The sequence below is a fragment of the Populus euphratica genome, unplaced genomic scaffold, assembly GCF_000495115.2.
Source record: "Populus euphratica unplaced genomic scaffold, PopEup_1.0 scaffold3.1, whole genome shotgun sequence".
Classification (NCBI taxonomy): domain Eukaryota; kingdom Viridiplantae; phylum Streptophyta; class Magnoliopsida; order Malpighiales; family Salicaceae; genus Populus; species Populus euphratica.
The window spans coordinates 1,090,602-1,116,058 of record NW_011499847.1 but is presented as its reverse complement, the minus strand read 5'-3'; the positions used below and the strand labels follow the sequence as shown (position 1 = coordinate 1,116,058).

At 35.3% G+C, this 25,457-nt stretch overlaps 3 protein-coding genes and 2 pseudogenes across 4 annotated transcripts; 4 read left to right on the top strand and 1 right to left on the bottom strand.

Moving 5' to 3' along the window:
- The first annotated feature begins 142 nt into the window (after positions 1–142).
- Positions 143–5,279, top strand: LOC105140010 (subtilisin-like protease SBT5.3). The gene is made up of 12 exons (XM_011046668.1): positions 143–328; positions 1,087–1,127; positions 1,343–1,434; positions 1,518–1,615; positions 1,819–1,974; positions 2,098–2,209; positions 2,429–2,966; positions 3,099–3,193; positions 3,667–3,906; positions 4,046–4,160; positions 4,296–4,500; positions 4,611–5,279. Exons 3-12 carry the CDS (start codon positions 1,358–1,360, stop codon positions 5,156–5,158), a joined length of 2,184 nt encoding a protein of 727 aa, XP_011044970.1. The 5' UTR covers positions 143–328; positions 1,087–1,127; positions 1,343–1,357; the 3' UTR covers positions 5,159–5,279.
- A 3,688-nt stretch (positions 5,280–8,967) lies between these two features.
- LOC105140000 (uncharacterized) lies at positions 8,968–10,353 on the top strand. The gene has a single exon (XM_011046659.1). It carries the CDS (start codon positions 9,421–9,423, stop codon positions 10,288–10,290), a length of 870 nt encoding a protein of 289 aa, XP_011044961.1. The 5' UTR covers positions 8,968–9,420; the 3' UTR covers positions 10,291–10,353.
- Positions 10,354–11,765: 1,412 nt separating this feature from the next.
- Positions 11,766–13,842, bottom strand: LOC105110975 (pentatricopeptide repeat-containing protein At2g27610-like; annotated as a pseudogene).
- A 1,145-nt stretch (positions 13,843–14,987) lies between these two features.
- LOC105139978 (protein HIRA-like) lies at positions 14,988–22,747 on the top strand. 2 transcript variants are annotated; one of them, XM_011046637.1, is made up of 10 exons: positions 14,988–15,694; positions 16,664–16,939; positions 17,399–17,650; positions 17,727–18,124; positions 18,253–19,264; positions 20,288–20,489; positions 20,665–20,905; positions 21,277–21,399; positions 21,524–21,641; positions 21,937–22,747. In XM_011046637.1, the coding sequence occupies exons 1-10, from the start codon at positions 15,587–15,589 to the stop codon at positions 22,333–22,335; spliced, it is 3,129 nt and encodes a 1,042-aa protein (XP_011044939.1). In that variant the 5' UTR covers positions 14,988–15,586; the 3' UTR covers positions 22,336–22,747. The 2 variants fall into 2 exon arrangements, with proteins under 2 accessions (XP_011044939.1, XP_011044947.1); XM_011046645.1 differs by lacking the exon at positions 14,988–15,694 and having other exon boundaries at positions 16,851–16,939; positions 17,396–17,650.
- Positions 22,748–24,400: 1,653 nt separating this feature from the next.
- LOC105139992 (fatty acyl-CoA reductase 3-like) lies at positions 24,401–25,457 on the top strand (annotated as a pseudogene).

Here is a 25,457-nt window from a genome sequence, read left to right as displayed (position 1 = left end):
GCCCCCCCCCCCCCCCCCTTCCATTTTGGGAACAGCAGCAGCAAAACTAGCAAGCCTGCGGGCCCTTTTATTGCTGCTTCTTTTCAGAGATTGCCCTGATAAGGAGCGAGATCATGTAAAAAAGGAATCAAGACACAAATGCATCTCTGGCCATGGTTCAAGCAATTAAGTCACAGCGGATTAGAAATATCATCCAAGTAATTCCTTGGAAGCTGGACCAGGTCTCAACTCGGAAACACTTCTATTTGGGTAATGCAAAGAGATCAGACACAAATATGTGATCGATTTTCGTTGTTCACATGAGCACCACAGTTTATTCTTCGGCGAGGTGGTGATAAAAACCTGAAGTAATTTGCCTTCCATTTGGGTCTTCGAACGTTGAGAGTTGACATTAATTTAAACCATCCAAAATTTGGCATCTATAAAAAATGGGAAGAAGTAAAAACACAACTGTGATGTGCATGTTTCACCAAGTTCGAACTTCAAACATCACCGGACAGCTAAATAATACTATATGATAGAGAGATGCCATACCCTTGAGTTGCTTGTCATACCAGTCCATACTCCATATGTACTATATTTTAAAGCATACATTGTATAGAAACATGCTCAAAACTCCAATATGTCAGCATATTCTTATGTGCTTGAAATACCTTTTCAAGTTCACACCTCTGCTAAGTAGAAATGGTCCTCGCATGGATACAAATATTCTTTGTTAGTGTCGTAAAGGTTATCCGGCCAACGAAATATCTGGACCAACTGCAGCCGGCTTCAAGAATTCTACTGGAAACCAATTATACACAGCAACATCTATTTTGAATGCATTATTAACTTGGAGCGTATTACCTTTCATATATGCAATTGTCCCACCTTTTTCTGTAGCCGGCTTTGGAATGTTAATATAATGCATAATCTTTCTTCTTTAGAACTTGGATTTGGGCTATAAAAAGGCATGTATGATGTATTCAGTTATCGGAGTTCATACTTTTAGCCCCTTAACAGTTTTTCTATCTCCTCTGCTTGCTAAAGCTTGCTTAATAATCATGAGAGTTGACAATTTTCTTGCTTTTCTCTTATTCATCACAGTCGCACAAGTTCATGGAGCCGCAGCCACTGAGAAGACAAAGGTAAGCCTGTGAGACTATGAGATACTAAAGTTATGAAAAGCATGTTTGCCTGTGAATATTGGTAATATTCATGGAATAATCTGATGGCATTTCATTGCCTCAAGTACTCAACAAATTGCATTATGAGTGTCTTGCTTACGCAATGATGAAACAAGTACGTTAAAATGGTGACTTACTGAGCTTTCTTATTTCTTTTGCTTTCTGTTAACATGCAGCATTATATAGTTTACATGGGAGAGCATTCACACCCCAATGAAGAATCCGTGATCAATGATAACCATGAGATACTTGCTTCAGTTACTGGAAGGCAAGGACCTAATTACTCTGTTTTAATGCACTGAGATTCTTAGTTTAATATCGACATTGCTGAAGAATCTGTCCAATTTTCAGTTTCGATGAAGCGAAGGAAGTAGCTCTTCACCATTATACGAAAAGCTTTAGAGGTTTTTCAGCCATTCTAACACAAGAGCAAGCTCAGCAGCTTGCAGGTACTGTGTTCTCAAGAATTTTCATATGTTTTTGTCAACCGGATAACAATTTTGCTAAGAAAAAGTTTTGGAGAGATACAGAAGGAAAAAGACAAACCGAAGCATGTCATCTACCATTGCACATACAGATTTGTTTTGAACTACACGGATAATTTACTAGTAGATATAGCTATACCGATTTATCACATTCACTCTTGCTGCAGAAAGTGATTCAGTTGTTTCTGTGTTCGAGAGCCGAACGAATAAGCTCCACACAACGCATTCATGGGAGTTTTTAGGCGTAAACTCTCCCAATGCGATTAACCAAAAGCCAGTGACTTCGTCAGTGTCTGATGTTATTGTTGGTGTCATTGATACAGGTAATTCTTTACATTCAGCTCTTTTTTGTTGCCGATTATAGCCAGCTCTTAATGGACTCTCTCTAGCACCATTTTCAGCACAATTACAGTAAATCATTTTTCATCATTATTTCATTACTGCAGGATTTTGGCCCGAGTCTGAGAGCTTCAGCGATACAGGCTTAGGCACTGTGCCTGTAAAATTCAAGGGAGAATGCGTTGCTGGTGAAAATTTTACATCAGCTAACTGCAACAGGTATCTAGCATTTCCTTTGTCCCAATGTATCGGCATTCTTTCTTTGAATGGTTATCAATTTTAAATCATGGCCAATCATGAGGCACGAAAATTGATTTAAAGGACTATTTTGATAAAAAAAGAAAAAGGACTTCGATTTTTAGTTTCGTTATTAATACCGGAATTTCAACGAAATATAATCATGAGTTTTAACCATATGTATTGGATTGGAAATTGCAGAAAAGTTGTAGGAGCACGGTTCTACTTCAAAGGATTTGAAGCAGAAAATGGGCCCTTAGAAGATTTCGGTGGCGCTTTCTTCCGATCAGCACGAGACAGTGATGGTCATGGATCCCACACTGCTTCAGCTATAGCTGGAGCTGTGGTGTCTAATGTTAGCTTATTTGGGATGGCCAGAGGTACTGCAAGAGGTGGTGCACCACATGCCAGACTTGCCATCTACAAGGTTTGCTGGTTTAACCTGTGCAATGATGCTGATATTCTTTCTGCCATGGACGATGCAATCAATGATGGAGTTGATATCCTCTCTCTTTCCTTTGGTGCTAACCCTCCCGAGCCTATTTACTTTGAAAGTGCAACTTCTGTTGGAGCTTTCCATGCATTCAGGAAAGGAATAGTCGTGTCTTCTTCAGCAGGGAACTCATTTTCCCCAAAGACTGCAGCCAATGTTGCTCCTTGGATCCTTACTGTTGCTGCTAGCTCTTTGGACAGGGAATTTGACTCAAACATTTATCTTGGAAATTTACAAATTGTGAAGGTGATTTTTGCAAACGTTATCATATTTTTTTCCTTTTCATTTCTTTGTGCGTAAAAACAAAAAATTGGGGCCAAGAAAGCTACTGTATTTAGTAAGAACTTTCTTCACATGAAAACATTGCTGTGTTCTCAGGGTTTTTCACTAAATCCTCTGAAAATGGAAACCTCATACGGTTTGATAGCTGGAAGTGATGCAGCTGTACCAGGTGTTACAGCGAAGAATGCGAGGTATCTTCTTTATTTGATTAAATATATATGATAAAGCTGCAAAGCTTCATGCGGAGTCCAACTTCAATATTCCTGGAGACATTATCTAGCTCCTATACATGTTCCATATCATATGCTTATTCTTCAGTTAGCTTACTTGAGAGAAAAAATAATCTGGCAGTGACTCTTTCTGTTGCAACTCACAAAGCCTTCATTAATCGATTACCTCAGGAGTTAATCTCCAAGTTCTTTATCTAATTCTGAAACAACTTCTTCAAATCAACCAAGTTCCTATGTAGACTTATAATTCTTGGAAACAAAAATTCAAAGAATCCTCGATTTTTCACCATCATATTCGATATCAATCAATACCTTCTGACTTGGTAGTGAAAATAAAATAAAGTTTCACCAGATTAATACATCCCTAGATCCAAGACCAGTGAGTTGTTCTTGTTCTTAAAGAATTGGTTTCTAATCTATTCTTTGTCTCCCAGCTTTTGCAAGGACAATACTCTAGACCCTGCAAAGATTAAAGGGAAGATTGTTTTGTGCATAACTGAGGTTCTTATTGATGATCCAAGAAAAAAGGCTGTAGCTGTAGAACTAGGTGGAGGTGTAGGAATGATATTGATTGATCCAATTGTCAAAGAAATTGGCTTTCAGTCTGTAATACCAAGCACATTAATCGGTCAAGAAGAAGCACACCAACTTCAGGCTTATATGCAAGCACAAAAGTGAGTTCTTTATCTTGTTGCCTAAAGAACTCATAAGCGAGAAACATAAAAAAGAGTAAAAACAAAGCCTCAAAATGGCATTATAGAATTGAAATTTAATACTTATCTAACAGAACTAAACGCACTCCTCTTTCTATAGGAATCCAACTGCAAGAATTGCGCCAACAGTTACTGTTTTGAACACAAAACCTGCACCAAAAGTGACAGTGTTTTCTTCACAAGGACCAAATATTATAACCCCGGATATCATCAAGGTAAACCCTATCCAACCTTTAAACATATCCATTCACATATGTGCCTTTTAAATTTGATGACTACATGAGGTAGACGAGAAGGAATTGAAATGTTTGAAGCACAATTTGGCTTGACCATGTGAATTCCAATTGCAGCCAGATATTACAGCTCCTGGTCTCAATATTTTGGCAGCATGGTCTCCAGTGTCAACTGATGACACAGCTGGGCGATCCGTGAACTACAACATAATCTCCGGAACCTCCATGTCTTGCCCACATGTTTCAGCAGTTGCAGCAATCTTGAAATCTTACAGACCTTCTTGGAGTCCGGCGGCGATAAAGTCAGCAATAATGACAACAGGTTAGATGTTGCAGCGGTGAAAAATTATCAGGAAAATCTCAGTTCACTAACAAGTTTTTAGGACATCTTTCTCTATATCTGACATCTATTGCTTGAATTCATTTTTACAGCTATAGTCATGGATAACACACGAAAGCTTATTGGGAGAGATCCAGATGACACCCAGGCCACACCTTTTGACTACGGATCCGGACACATAAATCCACTAGCAGCATTGAATCCAGGACTAGTTTATGACTTTGATTCCGATGACGTTATTAATTTTCTCTGCAGCACAGGTGCAAGCCCTGCACAATTGAAAAACCTCACAGGACAGCCAACTTATTGCCCAAAGCAAACTAAACCACCATACGATTTCAACTACCCCTCGATTGGCGTGTCTAACATGAATGGAAGCATATCAGTGTACAGAACAGTTACTTATTATGGTAAAGGACGAACTGCTTATGTTGCGAAGGTTGATTATCCATCTGGTGTTCAAGTTACAGTGACACCTGCTACACTCAAGTTCACAAAGACAGCCGAAAAACTGTCTTTCAAGATAGATTTTAAACCTCTGAAGACTAGTGATGGAAATTTTGTGTTCGGAGCTCTGACATGGAGTAATGGTATTCACAAGGTCAGGAGTCCTATTGCTCTGAATGTGCTTTCGTTGTAGAAACAAGCCTTCTACTGCTGTAGCTTTCGTAGCTTTTGAGTTCACTCAGGTGTATGCCTTTATCTTGCAATATCCTATCACAGAAGACATGATGCATTCAAAGTTCATATCAGTTAAAGAAAATTCAAAAAGCTAAGGATCATGTAATTCTCCCCTTTGCATTAATTTTTTTTACACACTTCAGACTACATCCCATTTTAGTCAAACAACTAGTTGTTGCCACCATGCCCCTGCGAGAAGGCCTGGCTCAGTCTTCTTTGCTTCTTTAATTTTTTTTTTATTATCTACTATTTTATCATTTTCTCAATATAAATTTTCTCCAAATAATTAACGGTTATTTTTACAACCTCACAAAAACTAATAATGATTTTTCATGACTTTGGATTATTAATTATTTTTTCAAAATTAATATACAAAATAATTGCAGTTGTAAAAAATAATGATTCTTTATGCAACCTCATAATAAAATAATGATAACTTGCCAAATTCGTTTTATAATAATTGAGGTTTGATAATTGATTATTGATCAGTCTAAGATGCATGCTTTTATGATATTTAATATCACGAAAAAAACACCATTTTTTAAATAAAAAAGTGGATAATTCTTTTTCTTTTTTTTAAAAAAAATAACAAAGATTTGATAGTTAATAATTCATTATACGCTTTTATGATATTTAATATCACGAAAAAACACCATTTTTTAATAAAAAAAGTGGATAATTCTTTTTGTTTTTTTTTAAATAACAAGGATTTGATAGTTAATAATTCATTATACTTTAGTTTATACTAATTTATATGGCTTAAAATAACTCATTTTAAAATTGATCATGATTCTTCGGTATGTGTTAAAAGAATTTGATATTTAAAATCACGTTGATGTGGAGTAGCAATAACAAAGAAATAACAATCAAGTTGAGAATAATAGGTTTTTTCAATCAATAATTATGGATTCATTGATTAAAATTAACCACCCTTTCAACATAAATTGCTCGAGCACCCTTTCGTCGTTGATTCTTGTTTTTTTTTTAATCAATTATTGATTCTCTTAATTAGATTTTTAGATTATATAGTTAATTGATTGTATGTTTGCTTTATTCATTTATCAAAATCAAACATCTTCATGATATTAAATATTAAAATATATATATTAAATTAAAAAATAATTGCCACAATCAATGTTGATTTATTATAATTTCATTAACTGAAATTTTTTTACAGTAATTAAAATATTAAACAGATTTTATAAACCTGGCTCAAATGTACTATGCTAATGCTAGTATTTCAACTAGAGTGCACAAAGGTACTGGTCTACCTGCAGTGAAATTGATCGAGAAAAATTCACTCCTGTAATTCTTGCTGGATAACTCAAGACCTGACGAGTTCCCAACACACAGTCGATGATTAAATTCCAATCATGGCTAGATGTTACTGGAGCTGGATTGCAAGATTATGTAGCGACTAGAGCAACAACTGTGCAATCATTCAACTATATTATAGTCTCGTTCATTGAAGAGTCAGTTACCATATAGCAGTTGGCAAGGCCAGCAGTTGATCTGCAATTATACATTATCTGACAGCGTTAATGTTGCACTAACAACTACTCAAACGAATTCCATAATAGCTGGAGAGAAGATGTCTCAGGGCAAGACTCTCCCTTCTAAGGTTAGTGTATAGAGTAAGCCACACACCCCCTCCCCAGCTTTTGCGTGGATAGTATTCTAGACCGTGCAAAGATTAAAGGCAAGGTTGTGGTGCGCACCCAGCTGAGAGGCCGCTCAAGCTGATTATGAAAGACGAAAGACCATATCCGTACAGCTAGATGGAGTTGTCGGCATGGTATTTGAGTGATCCATCTGTCAAAGATGGTGGCTTTCAAGGCACAACAATCGTTAAAGTATAAAGAAAACAACAGTGGCCTATATAATTAAACATAGTTTTCTTACTATACGTACCCAATTGCAAGAATTGGTCCAACAGGTATTGTTTTGAACATAGAATTAACCTGCACCACATGCGATAAGATGTGATTACTCCGGATATTATCAAGGAAATCTAAACATTCCGTGTAATTTTTACAGTTCATGACACAATGTGGTAGACTAAAACGGAGATAATTAAAATGTTTAAAGAATAACTATTTGAATCTACGTTGAAGAATCATCATAACACGAATTATCATAACACAATAATTTATATTTTTAAATATAATTTATATTATTTTTTAAAATATTTCTTCAATTATAAATTTTTTTAAACATGAAATTTATATAAATCCATGTTATTTTATATTTAATTTTTATTAAATAAAAAAATAAAATTTAAACTTATAATTATATTAAAAAATTATTTTAATTTAATAATTTAAATTTTTAAATATATTTATATTATTTTATAATTTACTATCCAGCGAGAAATTACATCACCTGATCTGAATATTTTGGCGGCATGATTTCCAGGCATGTGTGAATTACAGCATAATATAAGTGTGTTTGGTATTGCGGTAAATATTGTGGTTGTGGTTTGAAAAAAGTTGTTTTTATAAAAAGTATTTTTAGTTGAGATTGGTTTGAAAAAATAGGTGTTTAGTTAAAACTGTGGTTGAAATTAAGGTTGAAGAAAAAGTAGTTTAATGTGTTTGGTTAAGAATGCTTTTGAAATTGAGGTTATAAAATAATTTAAAAAAATATATATTAATATTGATGATTTTTAATTTAATATTATGGATTTAACTATTGTTATTATATACATCCGACAAGAAGTATAATTTTTATAATTTTTTAGCGTATAATAAAATTAGATAAAATATTATCATTAATAAAATTCGCTCTAAATTAGTTTTTTTTAACAAAAATGATTAAAAAAATTAATAATCTAAATGTATATATACATATATATATATATATATAAAAGTATCCACGTAGTTAACAGTGCAAGAAAATTGTACTGTTCACTATTTTTAAGTGAACGGTGCAATTCTCTTGCACTGTTCACTTGAACAGTACACCACTATGCATTGTTCACGTAATTGCACTGTTCAATACAAATTGCGTGAACAGTAAAAAAAACAAGTAATTCTTGTTTTTTAAATTCTACGTTTTCAACGAAAAAAAATATAGGACCTAATATATATACCTTTATTTTTTCTAATCAAACAGCTATGATTGTGTTTTAAATAAAAACACAGCCGCAGCTGCAGAGCCAAACGGGCTCAATATGTCTTGCCCACATGTTTCAGCAATCTTGAAATCTTACAGGCCATCTCGGAGTCCGGCGGCAATAAACTAAGCAATAATCAATGGCAGTAAGTTAGTTGTTTCAACAAAACTCACAGCTCAAACAGTTCTTTCTTAAATCCTAAGTAATTTTTGGCTAATCCTGCAATGAATATGATCACAATCACATGGTTAATTACAATCCAATTCCAAGTGAAATCTCACGGAAATCCCACAGGTTAGTAGTTAGTGGACTCCATAGTTGTTAGATTCAATTTAAGAATTGACCTGGGAAAAGACCTCGATAACAGTTAATTTACGGGCCATCAGATTAACTTTATCATTAAAAAGTTCATCAACATATCAATATTTTATTCAAGTTACTAAAAAACACGAATGGAATTAAAACTCAAATTTCTCAAATCAAGACAGCAAACTTCACGGCTAGACTCCCCAGCCCTCACCCTTCCTGCCCTGAAGAGGCAGACTAATCTTATACCCCACCATATCTCTCGATGCGTCTCCATTAAATCCACGTTTCAAATCATGGCCCCACCAATCACTGCAAAATCTTATCCCTCCATGTAACCTAGTAGTGCAACTGGAATAAACCCTAGGTGCCGTTGGATATGCTTGCCACACACTCCTCCCTAAGCGGATACCACCCCGTATATCCTCTCTTTTCCTCTTTAACACTTCACTCCTTTTGTTCGAGTAATTTCATCCCATTTTCCAAATACTGAAAAAAAGTAACGAATCCCAATGAATTAATAACACTTCCACCGAATATTCCCAGCCAAATTCCTTTCCCAAAATTAATTTATCTTATCTTCTTAAGAAAATAATTAAGTTTTCTTTTCCCTTTTCTCTTTATAAAGCTTCTCACATCACATGTTTCTTGTTCTCCATGTAACCTGTCTTGTAAGCTTTAATTTATGCTTAGCCACTCAGACCCTCAATTCTTCTCCTTATACTCATCTACATTAGCTGCTTTCAAAAAAATAAAAACAAAACTTTGAAAACAAAAAGGATAAAACTGGAAAAAGGAATATGTCAGGTTTTGTGAGAGCGAAGCGAGTTACCGATCCTCTTGACGATAAAGCTAAGGCTCGACTCGTCGGCAGGCAACTCAGTTATGTCAGTAGCGGTAGCGAACACTCAGCAGACGACGACGACGGCTTACCTTGTTTGTCCGGGCTCGTTCACGGCTTTCTTGAGAGTGACGACTCAGATTTAACTCACGACTCAGTTAATGGTTACGAGTCGGATTCAGATCGAGTTGACTCAGTCGCCGATTGTAAGGATTTCGTGGAAGGTATCCTGAGATCAGGTAGTAGGGATTCATACAGGAATTTATTATCCGCTCATGTTTCGAAAGCGATGGAAGCTTTTTCGTGCTTCATCAATCAAAGACCGGTTTTGAGGCGCAAAGTGATGTCTTTCCTGAGAGAGTTAGGACACAATGCAGCGATCTGTAAGACTAAATGGGAATCTTCTGGTGGCGGTGGTTTAACCGCCGGTGGATACGAGTTTATCGACGTGGTGCAATCAGAATCCTCCACATTGCAAAACCGTTACGTGGTGGATCTCGATTTCGCTTCTCAATTTGAGATTGCGAGACCTACGAGTCAGTTCTTGAAGCTTCTGCACTCTCTTCCTCGTGTTTTTGTAGGCAGAAGTGAGGATTTGAAGACGATCGTGAAGAGCATCAGTGACGCCTCTAAGAGATCGTTGAAGAGTCGAGAGCTGTCTCTACCTCCTTGGAGAAAAAACCGTTACATGCAAAACAAATGGTTCGGTCCGTACCGCCGGACTGTCAATCCCTCACCGGCGACCCCGCCGTCGGTCGACGCTGTGAAATGTAGGCGTGTCGGTTTCGACGACGCCGTTAACGGCCGTTTGTTTGTTCGTACGAGATGATCATGGCTGCAGAAGACTTCTAGAAAGAGAATAATGGTTAATAATAATTAATCTTTTAATTTATTTTTATGCAAAGGAAAAAAATTTAAAATAGGTGACTGAGAATAGTGTAACGCGGCAAATGAACGCTCTTTCAACTGCGCTTTTTTTTTTTTTTCCTTATCACGTGCACACAAGGACGTTTATCTGGTAACTTGAGAGCTTGAAATAGAATAATCTTGGCCGTTCGAATGTCACCAGGGTCGTGATCACAATATCAATCGGTGTGCTAGCTTATCTTTATAAAGTATGAATAACGATGACGTGGCAGAGTGATGTGATGTGAGTCATGATGGTGACGACATCTTAGTGGCTATTGATAGGGTTGTACAGGTGGCGTGTAGGCAGGGAAAGTTGATTGACTAAGGAGGGGAACAGACGGGAGTTGAAAAAAGATAGTACGTGTTTGGATAAGGTTTCCTTAACCTGATCACTCCAAGTTTAAGGAGACACGATTGAGAAGAGCTGGAGGCAGAGAACAAGCAAGTGGGATGTTTCTTAGTGTTGTAATTATTGTTTTTTAATGTGTTTTTGTATTTAAAAATATATTAAAATATTATTTTTTAAAAATATTTTAATATGATATATTAAAATAATTTAAAAAATTAATTTTAAATAAATAAATAAATAAAATTTCACAGCAAATGGGCTCTACGAATATGAAGGGTCATGTGCAATTATTTGTTGTTCTTTAATTCTGTTATTTTAACTGTTAGATTATATATTTTTATATTTTATAAGAAAATTATATATATATATATATAATGGTTTTTCAATGTATTTATATAATTTAAAAATCTAAGCTCAAGTAAATTTTTTTATATATACATATAATCAAATAAGTTGAAAATTATATAAATAAATAAATAAAATGTTATTAATAATATCTAAAAATAAAATTTAAAAAATTAAAAGATAAATATATATATTAATATATTTAATCTAAAAAAAATAAGACATTCATCTTATCATACTTACTAAATTTATTTATTAAAATAATATTTTTATTTAAGTAAATAATAATGAAAATAAAGATACAAATTAAATTCATTAAATAAAATAAAAAATAATACAAAATTAAATATATTAGCAATATTATCTAAATATAATTTTTTATTTAAAAATTAAAATTCATCCATACAAAAGATAAAAAAATTATAGATTAATAAAAAAAACTCTTTAAATTTAAATTTAAATATATAACTAAAAAAATATAATTGTTATTTAAAAGAAATTATTTAAAAAAAATAAAAGAGATAAAAGTATTAGATATAATTGTTATTTAAAAGAAATTATTAAAAAAAATAAAAGAGATAAAAGTATTAATTTAAATATAAATTAAAGAAATTTAGATAAAAAATATAAAAAATAATTAATTTAAAAGACAAACAACTTTTTTAAAAAAACAAATACCTAGGAATCCAAGCGCTTAGCACGTTTTACAAGGGAAGTCCATTTCTTCACCTCAATTCAGCTGTACCCTGATACTTTTTTCACTTTCTTCTGGCCCATCAATTTCTTGCCAGTTCCTAACCGAAGAGCACACATAAAAGATGGCGAGACATATGAAGCTGGATTTTGTGGCTGGAGAGAAATGAGCTTGTCTGCTGCAAGTTTCCCCAGCTCTAGATTACGGTGAACACGGGAAGCAGCCAAGAGAGTTGCCACACGTTTGCATTTGCTGGAAATGGCATCCCATTTATGATTTCCATGACTTTCCCAAGCATTCCAGCCCGGCGACGTAGATCAACCATGCAAGACTATTGCTCCATTCTAAGCTCAATATGGTGATCTTTCACCATTATATTTAAGTATCTTTGACCTTCATCCACTAGTCCAGTATGCGTGCTGGCAGAAATGACGCCGATGAATTTTACACCATCAATCTTCAAGTTATGCTTCCGCATCTCCTCAAATATTTCAAGAGCTTTCCTCCCATAGCCATGCTGTGCATATCCAGAGATAGTGGAATTCTATGACACTAAATCTCTCTCCCTTTGCCTCTTGAAAACTTTATATGCACTTTTAATGTCCCCTGTCTTTGAATACATGGTAAGAAGAACACTACTAACAAATAGAGCAATATTGAATCTTGTTTTAATTGACCAGGCATGAAGCTGTTTCCCTTGTTCTCCCCTGCAGGAGCTGCACATGCATTAATGATAACAGAGAAGGTATACTCATTCGGTTTAATTCCCCTCCTTTTCCATTTGTACAAATATCCTCATGGCACCGTCAGTGTCTCCTATTTGAGCATATCCAGAAATTAATCAATGCCGACGTCCATGCCACATCCTTCTCGTCTATGCTTTGAAAAACCTTTGAAGCTTCATCAACATTCCCTCGTTTGACATAAGCATTTAAGAGTGCATTCCCAACAGATGGTGACTTAGCATAATTGCTTTTGATGGCTTGTGCGTGTATCTCAAAAGGAGAAACTCCTGGTTGAGACTTAAGTATAGTAGAATAGGTAAAATCATTTGGTCTAACACCTACCCTACTCACTTGGAAAAACAGATTACGGGCTTGTTCTGCCATTCCATTCTGCAAGTACCCACTAATCATGGCTGACCGTGACACCACATTTCGCACTTAATCATCCATCAGAGGGAGTATCTTGGAAACATTATCCATTTCCCCACACTTACTGTATGCTAGCATCTGTGTTGTCCTAGTATTCTTATCATATACAACCCACTCTTTGTTACCATACAAGCAACCGTACTGTTCCAACTAACAGCTTTCCTATCATTCAAACCATCAAAAACACCTCTACCATCTCTAATCTTCCCTGACTTGAAGTACATATTAATCAAAGAATTGCAAGCAAACGTAGCTGCCCCGAATCCATTTTTTATCACCATTTTATGAACTTGAATTCCCTTCTCAACCATTCCTTCATCTGTCAAGGCTCCAATAACGGCAGAGATGTAAAAGGATTCGGCTTAATCCCCTCCACTTACATTCTAAGAAACAATTCCATCGTTTCCACATTCAATCCATTTTGCGCATATCCTGTGAGCAATGAGGTCCACGAAACTACATTCCTCTCCCCCATTTCATCAAAAGCTCTCCTCCCTTCTTCAACACTCTCATTCTTCAAATTCACATCCAAAAGTGCAGTGCCAACACGAACATTCTCCGAAAAAACCAGACTTTAAACTATAATTATGCACTCGAACACCAAAGTTTCGACCAAACAATAAAGAATAAGCTTTTTGATGAATTATCAAAAAGAGATTGACGACCTCTTTGTTTCTGTTCTCCCTAGAGCATTCAAAAAGCAAGTGATTGTAGTACACAAGGCCTTCTTGCGGATCTTTACCGAACACGTGGTGTGCTACTTTTGAGCCTAATTGGTGTTTCAAGACAACATTGTCGGGCTGTAAGAGAGGTTGATGATTGTGGAGTTGTAGATGGGAGTTGGCTTTGAGAATTTTTAAAGTCTCCTTTGTCTGATGTTTTGTAAGGGTTTTGAAATTCATGTCTTCCTGTCTTTGAAATCTGTAACATATCTAGTTTCGAGCTACAAAAATAATTTCGAGCATATTCTGCCAAGTTTAATTTTGCAAACTACAAATGCACCCTCTACCTTTAAGTAGTATTCAATTAGTTTCCTACTCTACTAAATGATGAATTTTAAATATATAGAAGTCAGATAGAAATTTTGACATCACGCATACTCTTAAACCCTATTTGGTATTTCATTTTAAATGAAGGTCAGGTAAAATTTGAATTTTTTTGTGTAAAATTATTTTTTTATTTTTTAAAATTATTTTGATATGCTAATATAAAAATAAAATTTTTTTAATATATTTTCAAGTAATTTTTTTTAAAAAAAATTTTTTAAATTTTTTAAATATATTTTCAAGTAATTTTTTTTAAAAATAACTATTACAATATTCTCAAACACTTATTTGATATCAAAGTCTTGAATCCAAGTTGGTTTGAAGTTCTAAACAAGAGTTTATAGGGTTAATTTAAATTAATTTAAAATAATGCAGTTAATATATATATAAAAGCAAATTGAATTTTGACCATCTGAAAGCATATCTAATTTAATTCAAAATTTAATTTGAGCCAGGAATTGAGTTAACCAAACACCAAATTAAACTGCTAAAATAGACAGAATATAATAACATTAGTTAATGTATAATTTTCTTGATACTAAAACTTTTATTTGTCATAACCAAATAAAAAAAAGATTACAAAACATAAAAACTATAAGATATAAATGAATTTTCAGGAGAAGATTCTTCTAGAAGGAAAATACTGTAATATTCATGTCTTTTTCAAAACTTTTGTCTCGAAACTTTGGTAACTAGGCTTGCAATTTGAGTAAATTCAACAAAACAACATTTTATTTGAAGATTTTGGAAAATCTAAAAATTATTTTTTTGATAAATAAAATTCACAAGGTAACGTGGAAGTTTTAGATTCTAGTTGGAGTTAAAATATAGCTTGAGAAACCTGTAGCTTTCATGGGAATTAAGATACAAATAACATAGGAATATGAATTTAACAAATGGGTTGAAAAAAATTCAAATACAAGAATCAAATTGAAATAATTGTAAATATATATAGGCTAAAATATATTAGTTTTTGTCCGCTAGTTAAAAATTAGGACTTTATCATGGTACAACAAGAAAAAGCTTTGCAACAGTTTGAACTCCTGCCACTGCCTGAAAAAAAGAATCACGCTGAACCCAACTTGCCGTTTATAAGACAAAGCTCCATTCTTTCATCCTGTCACTTTCGAATCTAAACCCTATTTTTTTCTTTTCTCTACTTTGAAATCTTTTTAGCTTTTCTTCCAATTTTGTACTCCTCAACGCCTCAACAGTCGTCCCTCTCCTCCTCTCTCTCACAAGAAAAGACACATCCTCTCTCTCTCTCTCTCTCTCTTCGTGTTTCTCACACACACACACTCACGCAATCTTTTGTGCTCTTAGATTTTGACCGTTGCCAGAGAAGAAAAGATCTCTTCTTGATATTTTTTTTTCTGCATAGGTCATTTCTTGATGAAACAACCACAATTAGCTTAATAAAGACTCATTAGGTTTTTTTTAAAGATACCCTTTTGTTTGTTGGTTTATAGTGAAGTGGAAGTTCAATTGTGAACTGGGTTTTGGCTCTTTAGTGTAATTGAATGTTTTAGTGTTGAAAAAAGTTATAAACTTTTGATACCCTTGTGGTGGGTTTTGAAGAAACAGACTGAAAAGATTGCTTCTTGGGTTAGATAGACCACTAAAATAAGATGATTGCGGAGAAACCCAGTTGGGTCAGGCATGAGGGAATGCAAATTTTCTCCATTGATATTCAACCTGGTGGCCACAGGTTTGCTACCGGCGGAGGTGATCACAAGGTATGTTCTTTCTCATCTTTAAATACTCTGTTTGGTTTCGAAGAGTAAATAATAGAAAATTGAATTCTTCTGATTCGTCATTATTTAGGATTTCTTAGCAGAGAAATCCCTGGTTAGTTGTGCACAATTACACAAATTAACTTAGCATGAACTCATAATGATTTGTTCATGCAGTTTAAGGTAATGCCATTATTAGAGTTTGCTATAGAGTGTAACGTACCTTTGTTTTTCAAATTGTTATAAATTTTGTACTTTCTAGGTTTAATTTGGCTGAATGCACGTTCCTGCTTCCTTTTTCCTATAGCGTTTTAATTTTAGGAATTTATATTTGTGTCTTTGCTAAATGAAGTTTAACCTCTCTTACTAGTAGCAGTGTGAAAAATCAAATTACTTAGAATGAATTTGTGTTATTTTGGATTAACTTTTAATGCTTCAACCACCAAAAGCAATGGTAACTAAATATCTATTGTTTTTGAGTCGTCTAAGTTCCAAGATAACATGGCATTATTCTTCTGGATACTGGTAATTCTAGAGCTATAAACGCAAGCTCATTGAATAGCTGTTATGTAGTACAACACATATGCCTTCACAGTAATATCTAAACTTTATAATGATGAAAGAGGGTTGGTAGTAGCGGTCTGATATTCTGTGCATCTTCTTTACATGGACTCCCATGTTCTTGATTTCACAGTTCCTTTCATGGATTTTGGTATATTGTAATGCAACTAATTGGTTTCCTACCTGAATGCATTATTGAGGAGGCATTTTTTAGTTTAAAATCCCACTCAACATTGCTTCACCTTCTTCAATGTGCATGAATGTTGGTACACATATGATTATGACCAAAGGTTCCTATCTAAATGAGATCTTGTGAGTTTGTTCTTTTTGTATTTAGTACTCATATCAAATTCAGTAATTTCTACAAGTACTTAATTATGACATTTTCCCTTTTTCAATAATCGCATGCAGGTTCGGATATGGAACATGAACTCTGTTAGCAGGAACTTGGAAATTAACGAACCAACACAAAGGCTTCTTGCAACTCTCCGCGACCACTTCGGGTCAGTCAATTGTGTTAGATGGGCTAAGCATGGTCGGTATGTTGCATCTGGGTCTGATGATCAAGTGATTTTAGTGCATGAAAGGAAGCCTGGTTCAGGAACTACAGAGTTTGGCAGCGGAGAGCCTCCTGATGTTGAAAATTGGAAAGTTGCAATGACATTGAGAGGGCACACTGCAGATGTGGTAATGGAATTGCTTTTATTACTGGAAAGCTTGGACAATACATGAAAGTGAAATCATTCTCTTATAATGTTTCTGAATCTAGTTTCTTGCTGCCTCATTTTACAAAAAAAATAAGCTGTCACGTTCCTTAATAAATATTGGCTCCTGATCATGTGCCCACACGCCCACACACTATGAAAGTTTTCATCATCCTCTCAAATTGTTTTCTAATCAAGTTTCTTGCTGCCTTTTTTTTGGGGGGTAGCTGTCATTTTCCTTGATAGACACTGGCTTCTGAACACTATACACAGAACTACACAAATTGAAATCATTCACACATTTGTTTTGAATCAAGTTTCGTGCTTATTTTTTCCCCTAAAAAACTGTGTTTTAAATGTCCCTCTTAATACGCGAGAGTAATTTCTCATTGCCCCTCTGAGTGTCATCTAATTGGGAAGTTTTTTTCCATGCCTAAAGTAGGTGGATCTTAATTGGTCTCCAGATGACTCCATATTGGCTAGCGGGAGTTTGGACAACACTATCCATATCTGGAATATGAGCAATGGCATTTGCACTGCTGTTCTTAGAGGTCACTCGAGCCTGGTTAAAGGAGTTACTTGGGATCCAATTGGCTCTTTCATAGCAAGTCAATCTGATGATAAGACAGTTATTATATGGCGAACAAGTGACTGGAGTCTGGCTCACAGAACAGATGGCCACTGGGCTAAATCAGTATGTATTTTTCTTAATGGTTGATTTTCTTTTATTCCATATTTTCTATTCACTAACCTTAGTGTGCTATTTTTAGCTTGGATCTACATTTTTCAGGCGCTTAGGATGGTCCCCCTGTGGTCATTTTATAACTACAACTCATGGTTTTCAGAAGCCAAGGCATTCTGCACCTGTTCTTGAGAGAGGGGAATGGGCTGCCACATTTGATTTCTTAGGACACAATGCCCCCATTATCGTGGTGAAGTTTAACCATTCAATGTTTAGAAGAAATTTTACCAATGCTCAGGAATTGAAAGCTGCACAAGTTGGGTGGACTAATGGGGCCTCAAAGATTGGAGGGAAAGAATCACAGCCGTACAATGTTATTGCAATTGGGAGTCAAGATCGCACTATAACTGTATGGACGACTGCAAGTCCTCGTCCTCTTTTTGTGGCCAAGCACTTCTTTACTCAAAGTGTTGTAGATTTATCCTGGTAAACTTGATATTTCCAGAAAAGATACCACCATATTTTTATGGATCTGTTTTCTCTATTCTAACGATTCTAGCTCTTGGATTCCTCTTTGTGATTCTTTATCAATTTTTTCTTTTCTTTTCTAACAGGAGTCCTGATGGGTATTCACTTTTTGCATGTTCCTTGGATGGTTCGGTGGCTACTTTCCATTTTGATGCTAAAGAACTTGGACACAGGCTAAGCGATACTGAACTTGATGAGTTAAAAAGAAGTCGTTATGGTGATGTAAGAGGCAGACAGGCAAACCTAGCTGAGAGTGCTGCACAGTTATTGCTTGAAGCATCAACCAAAGAAACAACAAATAAAAAAACGGCATTGGATATTCAGCAAAGTCAAATACCTGTAAAATCTTCTGTTGACTTGGGGGTCACTGCAAAGACTTCTGAGGCACGCCTTGATGATGGGAAGAAGAGCGTGGGAGCTGCTGGTGATGGATTAAATAAATTGCCTGCTTCTGCTCGGATTTCTAGTCCAGTAAAACAAAGAGAATACAGACGCGCTGATGGTAGAAAGAGAATCATTCCAGAAGCTTTAGGAGTGCCCAATCAACCAGAAACAATGACCGGCGGCGCTCAGTCTCAAGCTCTTGATTTCCCTCTTGCGGCATCTGATCACAGAAAGGTTGAAAATGGAATGGTTCCTGTTGATGGTGGCTTGCGAGAGAGTTCTATCAGGGCAACACTTGGCAGAAATTCTGATATAAAAGAGCGCTCTGGTGTCAATGCAAGGGCTACTGTTACTGAGAGCCTGGTCATTGAGAAGGTTCCAGGATCTGCAGGAGGAGATGGAAGCATTAATGTGCAACAGTCTGGGATAAAGGCATCTAGTTCCTCTGGTTCTTGTAGCACCCCTCTCTCAATTAGGGTATTTGATAAGAAATTAGGGGAAGATGCCACACCAATTTGCTTGGAAGCTCGTTCTAGAGAACATGCAGTGAATGATGTTGTTGGGGTGGGGAGTACAAGTATGATGGAAGAAACAGAAATTGTTTGCACAAGAGGAGCTGAAACTCTTTGGTCTGATAGGATCTCAGGAAAAGTTACTGTTTTAGCTGGAAATGCAAACTTCTGGGCAGTTGGGTGTGAAGATGGATGCCTACAGGTAACTGAACTTCCATATCCTAATGACCCAAAACTGTTTTTCTTCAACTGTTTTAAGTTTTGAACTGTTCTCAACTTGGCATTAAATTACAAACTTGTTCTCTTTTCCAGAGAATGAAAAGGATATAGTATAATTTTTTATAGTAAAAAGAATGATTATGTAGTTTTCTGCTGATCACTGGAGTGTTTTAAAGTCACCAGTTGCCTTAAAGCAACTTATTGATTTTTTTTATCAACTCGGGTATGTGTTAGGAATATTCCCAATCAACTGTTAAGCTAGTCCGTTTGCTTAACAATCCACATGTATATGGATTTTTCAAAATAACTGAGAAGGAACTGCTGATATTTTAATATATATATTTTTTTATTAGTTGATTAAAACATTAAGAAGTCCAATGTGAAGGCAATGTGGCTACAATTAAAGAATTCAGCTCTTAAACATACTCTTCTCAATAGGGGAACCACTGTAACCACACGTGGGGATATTGGCCACATGGAGGGAATTGGACTTGTGCCCTTGTGAATTTGGATTTGGGGGGCCTGAATTTAAACTCACTGTTTTGATACAATACATCATGGTCTTGGGTATTTTCCATCCTTTTAGATTTCTAATTGATTAGAATGGTTCTGCCAATTTACCAAAGAAGATGGAAGGTTTGAATATGTCCCTTCTAGTGGACATCAAAATACCTTAATTTTAGTTTTCTTAAATTTTGTTTGCCCTTAAAACTGAGGGTGGACTGGTAATCTAATCTCTCGTACATTCTTTTCATGAAAATACATCTGTAATAAAAGACTAGATATTCATGCTTCAACTCATATTTCATCAAGATCACAAGGAATGTGGTGGATTCTTGATGTCCTTGTTTGTTGTAGATACAGTTCCTTTTTTGGCAGTTATAGTCCATATTGTATTAGGTTTCTTTAAATTGATTAAAACTTCTTCTAATATCTTTGTATTATGTTTCTTTAAATTTATAAAAGCTTTTTTATAATAATAAATGTTCTGCTGATGTTTGAGAAGGTTTACACGAAGTGCGGGAGACGTGCCATGCCCACTATGATGATGGGATCTGCAGCAACTTTTGTTGATTGTGATGAGTGCTGGAAGCTGTTGCTGGTCACAAGGAAGGGATCCTTGTATGTATGGGATCTGTTTAGTCGGAATTGTCTCCTTCAGGATTCTTTGGCATCTCTAATTACCTCAGACCCAAACTCTGCAAAAGGTTAGGTATCTTATAATATAATGTTTGAGCCTCATTTCAGAGCAGCTTTTTAAGTCTTATGTGGAACACGCACTGCTCATAAAATCCTTTTATGCGGGGTGTCACTTTTGTGTATGTTTCTTTAGGCATGTGCTTCTAGATTGGATGCTTCATGGTATTTTCCTTTCTCTTTCAGGTATGATCAAGGTTATATCTGTGAAGTTATCAAAATCTGGTTCTCCTCTCGTTGTCCTGGCCACACGCCATGCCTTCCTCTTTGACACGAGTCTTATGTGTTGGCTGAGAGTGGCAGATGATTGCTTCCCTGCATCGAATTTTGCTAGCTCTTGGAATTTGAGTTCGATTCAGAATGGTGAGTTAGCTGCATTGCAGGTGGATGTGAGGAAATATTTGGCCAGAAAACCAAGTTGGAGCAGGTATTCATTCATTGCAATGATTTGCCTTTGTTCTTTGAATTTTTAATTGAATCTTAGATTTCACAATATAAAAAACGCTGCCTAGAAATAGTGCACAGCCTCTGTAACATTCTTCTGGACTGCTACTTGCTGCTGAATTCATTTATTTTGAAAAAAGGGAAAAAAAAAAAGAAGCAGAGAAAAATGAATGGAAACAAGTCTGGCTCTCTTGAAATTCTGATGATTGAATTTAATTTCCTTGCTTAGCTACCAAATTTCCCAGTTAATCATTGCACAATATTTCTGGTTTTCTTATGTTACTTTTGGAGTTCATACTTTATGATCCATGCATCTAGCTTCTAGTGTTTGACACATGCTGGTTCTGTTTTCAGAGTGACAGATGATGGGGTGCAGACACGAGCTCATTTGGAGGCTCAGTTGGAATCCTCCTTAGCTTTAAAATCCCCTAATGAATATCGCCAGTGCCTTCTATCTTACATACGCTTCCTTGCAAGGTGTTTCTTTTGTATTAGACTCTTCTTATCTTTCCCTCGTGTTTATGAATGACAGGTGATACATAAGGGGCCTTCGTGGTTGTTTCTATCTATTCATTTCACATAAGTGTAACTTTGTTTGCAGAGAAGCAGATGAGTCTCGATTACGAGAAGCATGTGAGAGCTTTCTTGGACCTCCTACTGGGATGGCTGAATCTACATCTTCAGATACAAAAATGGTGTCTTGGGATCCTTGTGTGCTTGTAAGGCTTTGTGTATATACCATATTTAGTCCCAATCCCATACTTTTCTCAGCATATTGTATTCTGTGATTTACATAGAGCATTGCACATAGGATTACATGTTGAGCATTGTACATTCAGTTGCTCTCTTCCTGCTTGTGTATAGAAACTTTATGCTTCAATCCAATTTTAACTCCCCCCCCCCTAAAAGTCGGCATGACAAAAACTCTTTGGGGGCATTTCTCCTTGGTTTACTCCCTTTTATATCTTATTTTGTTTTTCTTGCCATTGTTTATTGATCTTTATAACTCTGCAGGGAATGAGAAAGCACAAACTCTTAAGAGAAGATATTCTTCCTGCAATGGCATCAAACAGAAAAGTCCAGCGTTTACTAAATGAGTTCATGGATCTTTTGTCTGAATATGGAAGTGTAGAAACTAACCTTGACCAAAAAAACCCCATGTTACCCACTACATCTCAACAAGCAACCAGTCAAATGAATTGTGATCCACCAGTAACAGAGCAAATGGACACTGCCCCACAAGCAGTAGATCATACAAACCCTGCCCAACCAGCGAAAGATCATGAGGACCCAACCCCGATTATAACTGATGAAGCAGACCATATTCCACTGGCTATTGATGAAGTAGATTTGTGCCCGATGGTAACAGATCAAGATATTCAGGATTCACTAGACAGAGAAGCTGGTTCTTGATTTCTGCTTCTAACCAATAGGATTAATGTTAAAGATATTAGCAGACTGACACATGGCGTTGCAGAAGTGGATATGGGTGCGTATATGGCTCATGATTCATCTTGTCATCCACATTTTCCTGGTCAAAGGAAGATAGAAGGTCCATGGTATTGGAGAGAAAAAACCCTCATTGTAGCGAATTGACTGGTGCATCTCTTTTAACTCTTCTTTGATGCTGCACCTGGGTATGTAACCAAAGAAATCTCATTTTCTGTTAGCTAACTTTTATTTATTTATTTTGGCCACTTATAGCTTTCTGTAACCAATTTTCTTATTCCTTGTACAAGTTTAAAGCATGATGTTAATTAGATCTTCATTTAGAAACTCCCATCTCTAAGATTGAAAGGATGGACCCTCCTGTTTTCAGCTTTTATACTTGCTTTCTTCTGCTGTTCTTGTGGTGCATTTTCAGTTCATTTCTGCATGTTTGGCTGTAGCTGGTCCTGGATCGCGCATGTAGTTCACGTCCTTCACTTCTTTCTGACGTTTTTTTCTCTCACTTTTAATTTGCTTGGAGAGATCTATGACGTGAGTACTGTGTTCGAACATGAAATGGCGTTAGCATTTATGCTCTCGGCCACTGTTTTAGCTGCTGCCCTGGGTCCAAAATTGGCAGAGGGGTCGCCAAGTAGTAAATTCGTCCTCTTTCGGCGGCCCTTGAAGAATGTAAAACAATCCGAGGGTAAAATAATCGTGTATTTGTAAGCAATTAGAGTTGATTCTTCTGTAAGAAAACGCCACCTGCTCAATACCCACTCAAATTTTGAGCTTTGAAGGGTGTCGTCATGATGATATCTTTCAAAGTCAAAATCTTGTAAAGACGTGTGTACAGACGCCATCTACCCACTTCCACTCAAATCTTATAGACTTGAAGTGCCCACCCGACAGCGTCTAATTTACTTTCAATTTCAGAACAAGTAGACGTGGGTCCTGTATTCATTTTTCATATCAATTTTTATATATTAAAATTAAATATATTTTAAATTAAGTTTAAATAAATCACATTTATTTAACTTTTTATTTGGTATTGCTGTGATTTTAATTTTCTAGATACTTTTTAAAAATGCCCTGCATTGATATGAAAAATAAAAAATATATCTGAATTTTTAAATAAAAAATACTTAATAAAAAAACATATCAAATTATTATTATTGAACAAAGATATATCTTCAGAATCATTTTTGACGTGATCTCTAGTAAAATTCAAAATAATTACATCTACTGATTATATTAAGCCCGTTGAGCCTCTAAGGGTTGTAGAGGCATGTATAGAAAGCATGGAAATTATTTATTTTCGGACCTGTGAACTTGCTAACTACTCGTAGATGGAGAACATAAATTAGACACAGCAACCCAACGGTGCATTAATGACAAGATTTTATTTAATAAAGTCATGTATAAGTTCCTAACAATTAAAAAAAAATGGACTGGTGAGGTTAGCTTTAACCATCTATTAAATGATGATATCTTAGGCATGGAGGAGCTCACTATAAATGGACTTGTCCATGTTCTTCTAGCCGACATGAAATCTACTTCTACGAGAAAGATAAGACATTGACTTTTAACTCAAGCCCAGAAAACAAATAACTAGATAACGACAAACAATACAGGGGTTAGGGAGGCTCTGTCAAAAAACCTAGGAGGAGTGTTTGTTAATGTGATTATAATTATCTTTTAAAATATTTTTTAAAATAAAAAAATTAGATAAATATTTTAATTAAATATTCAAATTGAAAGTTTCAAGTCTATTTTTTTATCAGAAACTTCCGATTAAAATAATATAGCCGGTGAACTAATCTTTTTTGTCCATCTAAAATCTTAGTAGACTTACAAGTAAATGTATTTTTAAATATTTGTAGTTTTTTTTTAAGTTAAAGTAATGTTTAAAAGTGTGATGACAATTAATTTTTTAAAATATATTAAAATAATATTTTTTATTTTTTAAAGATTATATTTTACATTAGTATAATAAAAAAATTTAAAAATATTAAAAATAATTTTAAACAATAAAAAAATATTAAATTTTCATAAAACATGCTTTCTTGGGGATATTACAGGAATCGTTGATGTGGGGAGTTGGTCATGTCATTTTTCAGTCATAGAATTGAATATATATTCAATTGGTAACAAGGGAAAGAAGAATACATGAAATGTTGAGGTATTACTTTGTGCAGATACCAGCTGACATGGTGGTGAATGCGATAATTGTGTCCATGGTGGCTCATGCTAATCGACCATCCGAGAATGCAATTTATCAAGTGGGATCGTCAGTAAGAAATCCTATGGGATACACTAATCTTCAAGATTGTGGCTTTAATTACTTCACCAATAAACCTTGGATTGGTAAGGATGGGAAGCCTGTCAAGGTTGGCAGGGTTAAATTATTACGCAGCATGGCTAGCTTCCACAGATACATGGCTATTCGTTATTTGCTATTTCTAAAGGTTAATCTGTTCAAACATTCACCACAATTAATACCTGCATATCAATCAATTTGTTGCTCTCGATCACTTGTTTTTTTTTTTTACAGGGACTAGAATTAGCAAATACGGCATTTTGCCATTTCTTTGAGGACAAGTATAGTGAACTCAATAGGAAGATCAATTTTGTGATGAAATTAGTGGAGCTTTACAGGCCATACTTGTTCTTCCAGGGAGTGTAAGTATATTCTTCATTAATCTTGCTGTCAATCTACAAAATTAACCAGTTCATGATCAGTATAATTCTTATAATATGCTCATATCTCGGACGCAGTTTCGATGACTTGAACACAGAGAAGTTGCGAATGGCAGCTAGGGAGAACAATTTAGAGACCGATACGTTTTAGTTTGATCCCAAGACAATTGACTGGGAAGACTACCTCACTAATATCCACTTTCCTGGGGTGGTAAAATACGTTTTCAAATGATGATCATCGGCAAATGGACTCCCTCCCTCTCTCTTTCGCCGCCACGCTATATCAATGTGAAATAGTAGTGCTAGGTAGTGGCAAAAGCATTTGTGTTTAGATTCATATCAACACACAAAAATTTAGACTTTCATCTCTATCTTACTTCTCTTGCAATGGAGTTCTGGTTTCTCAA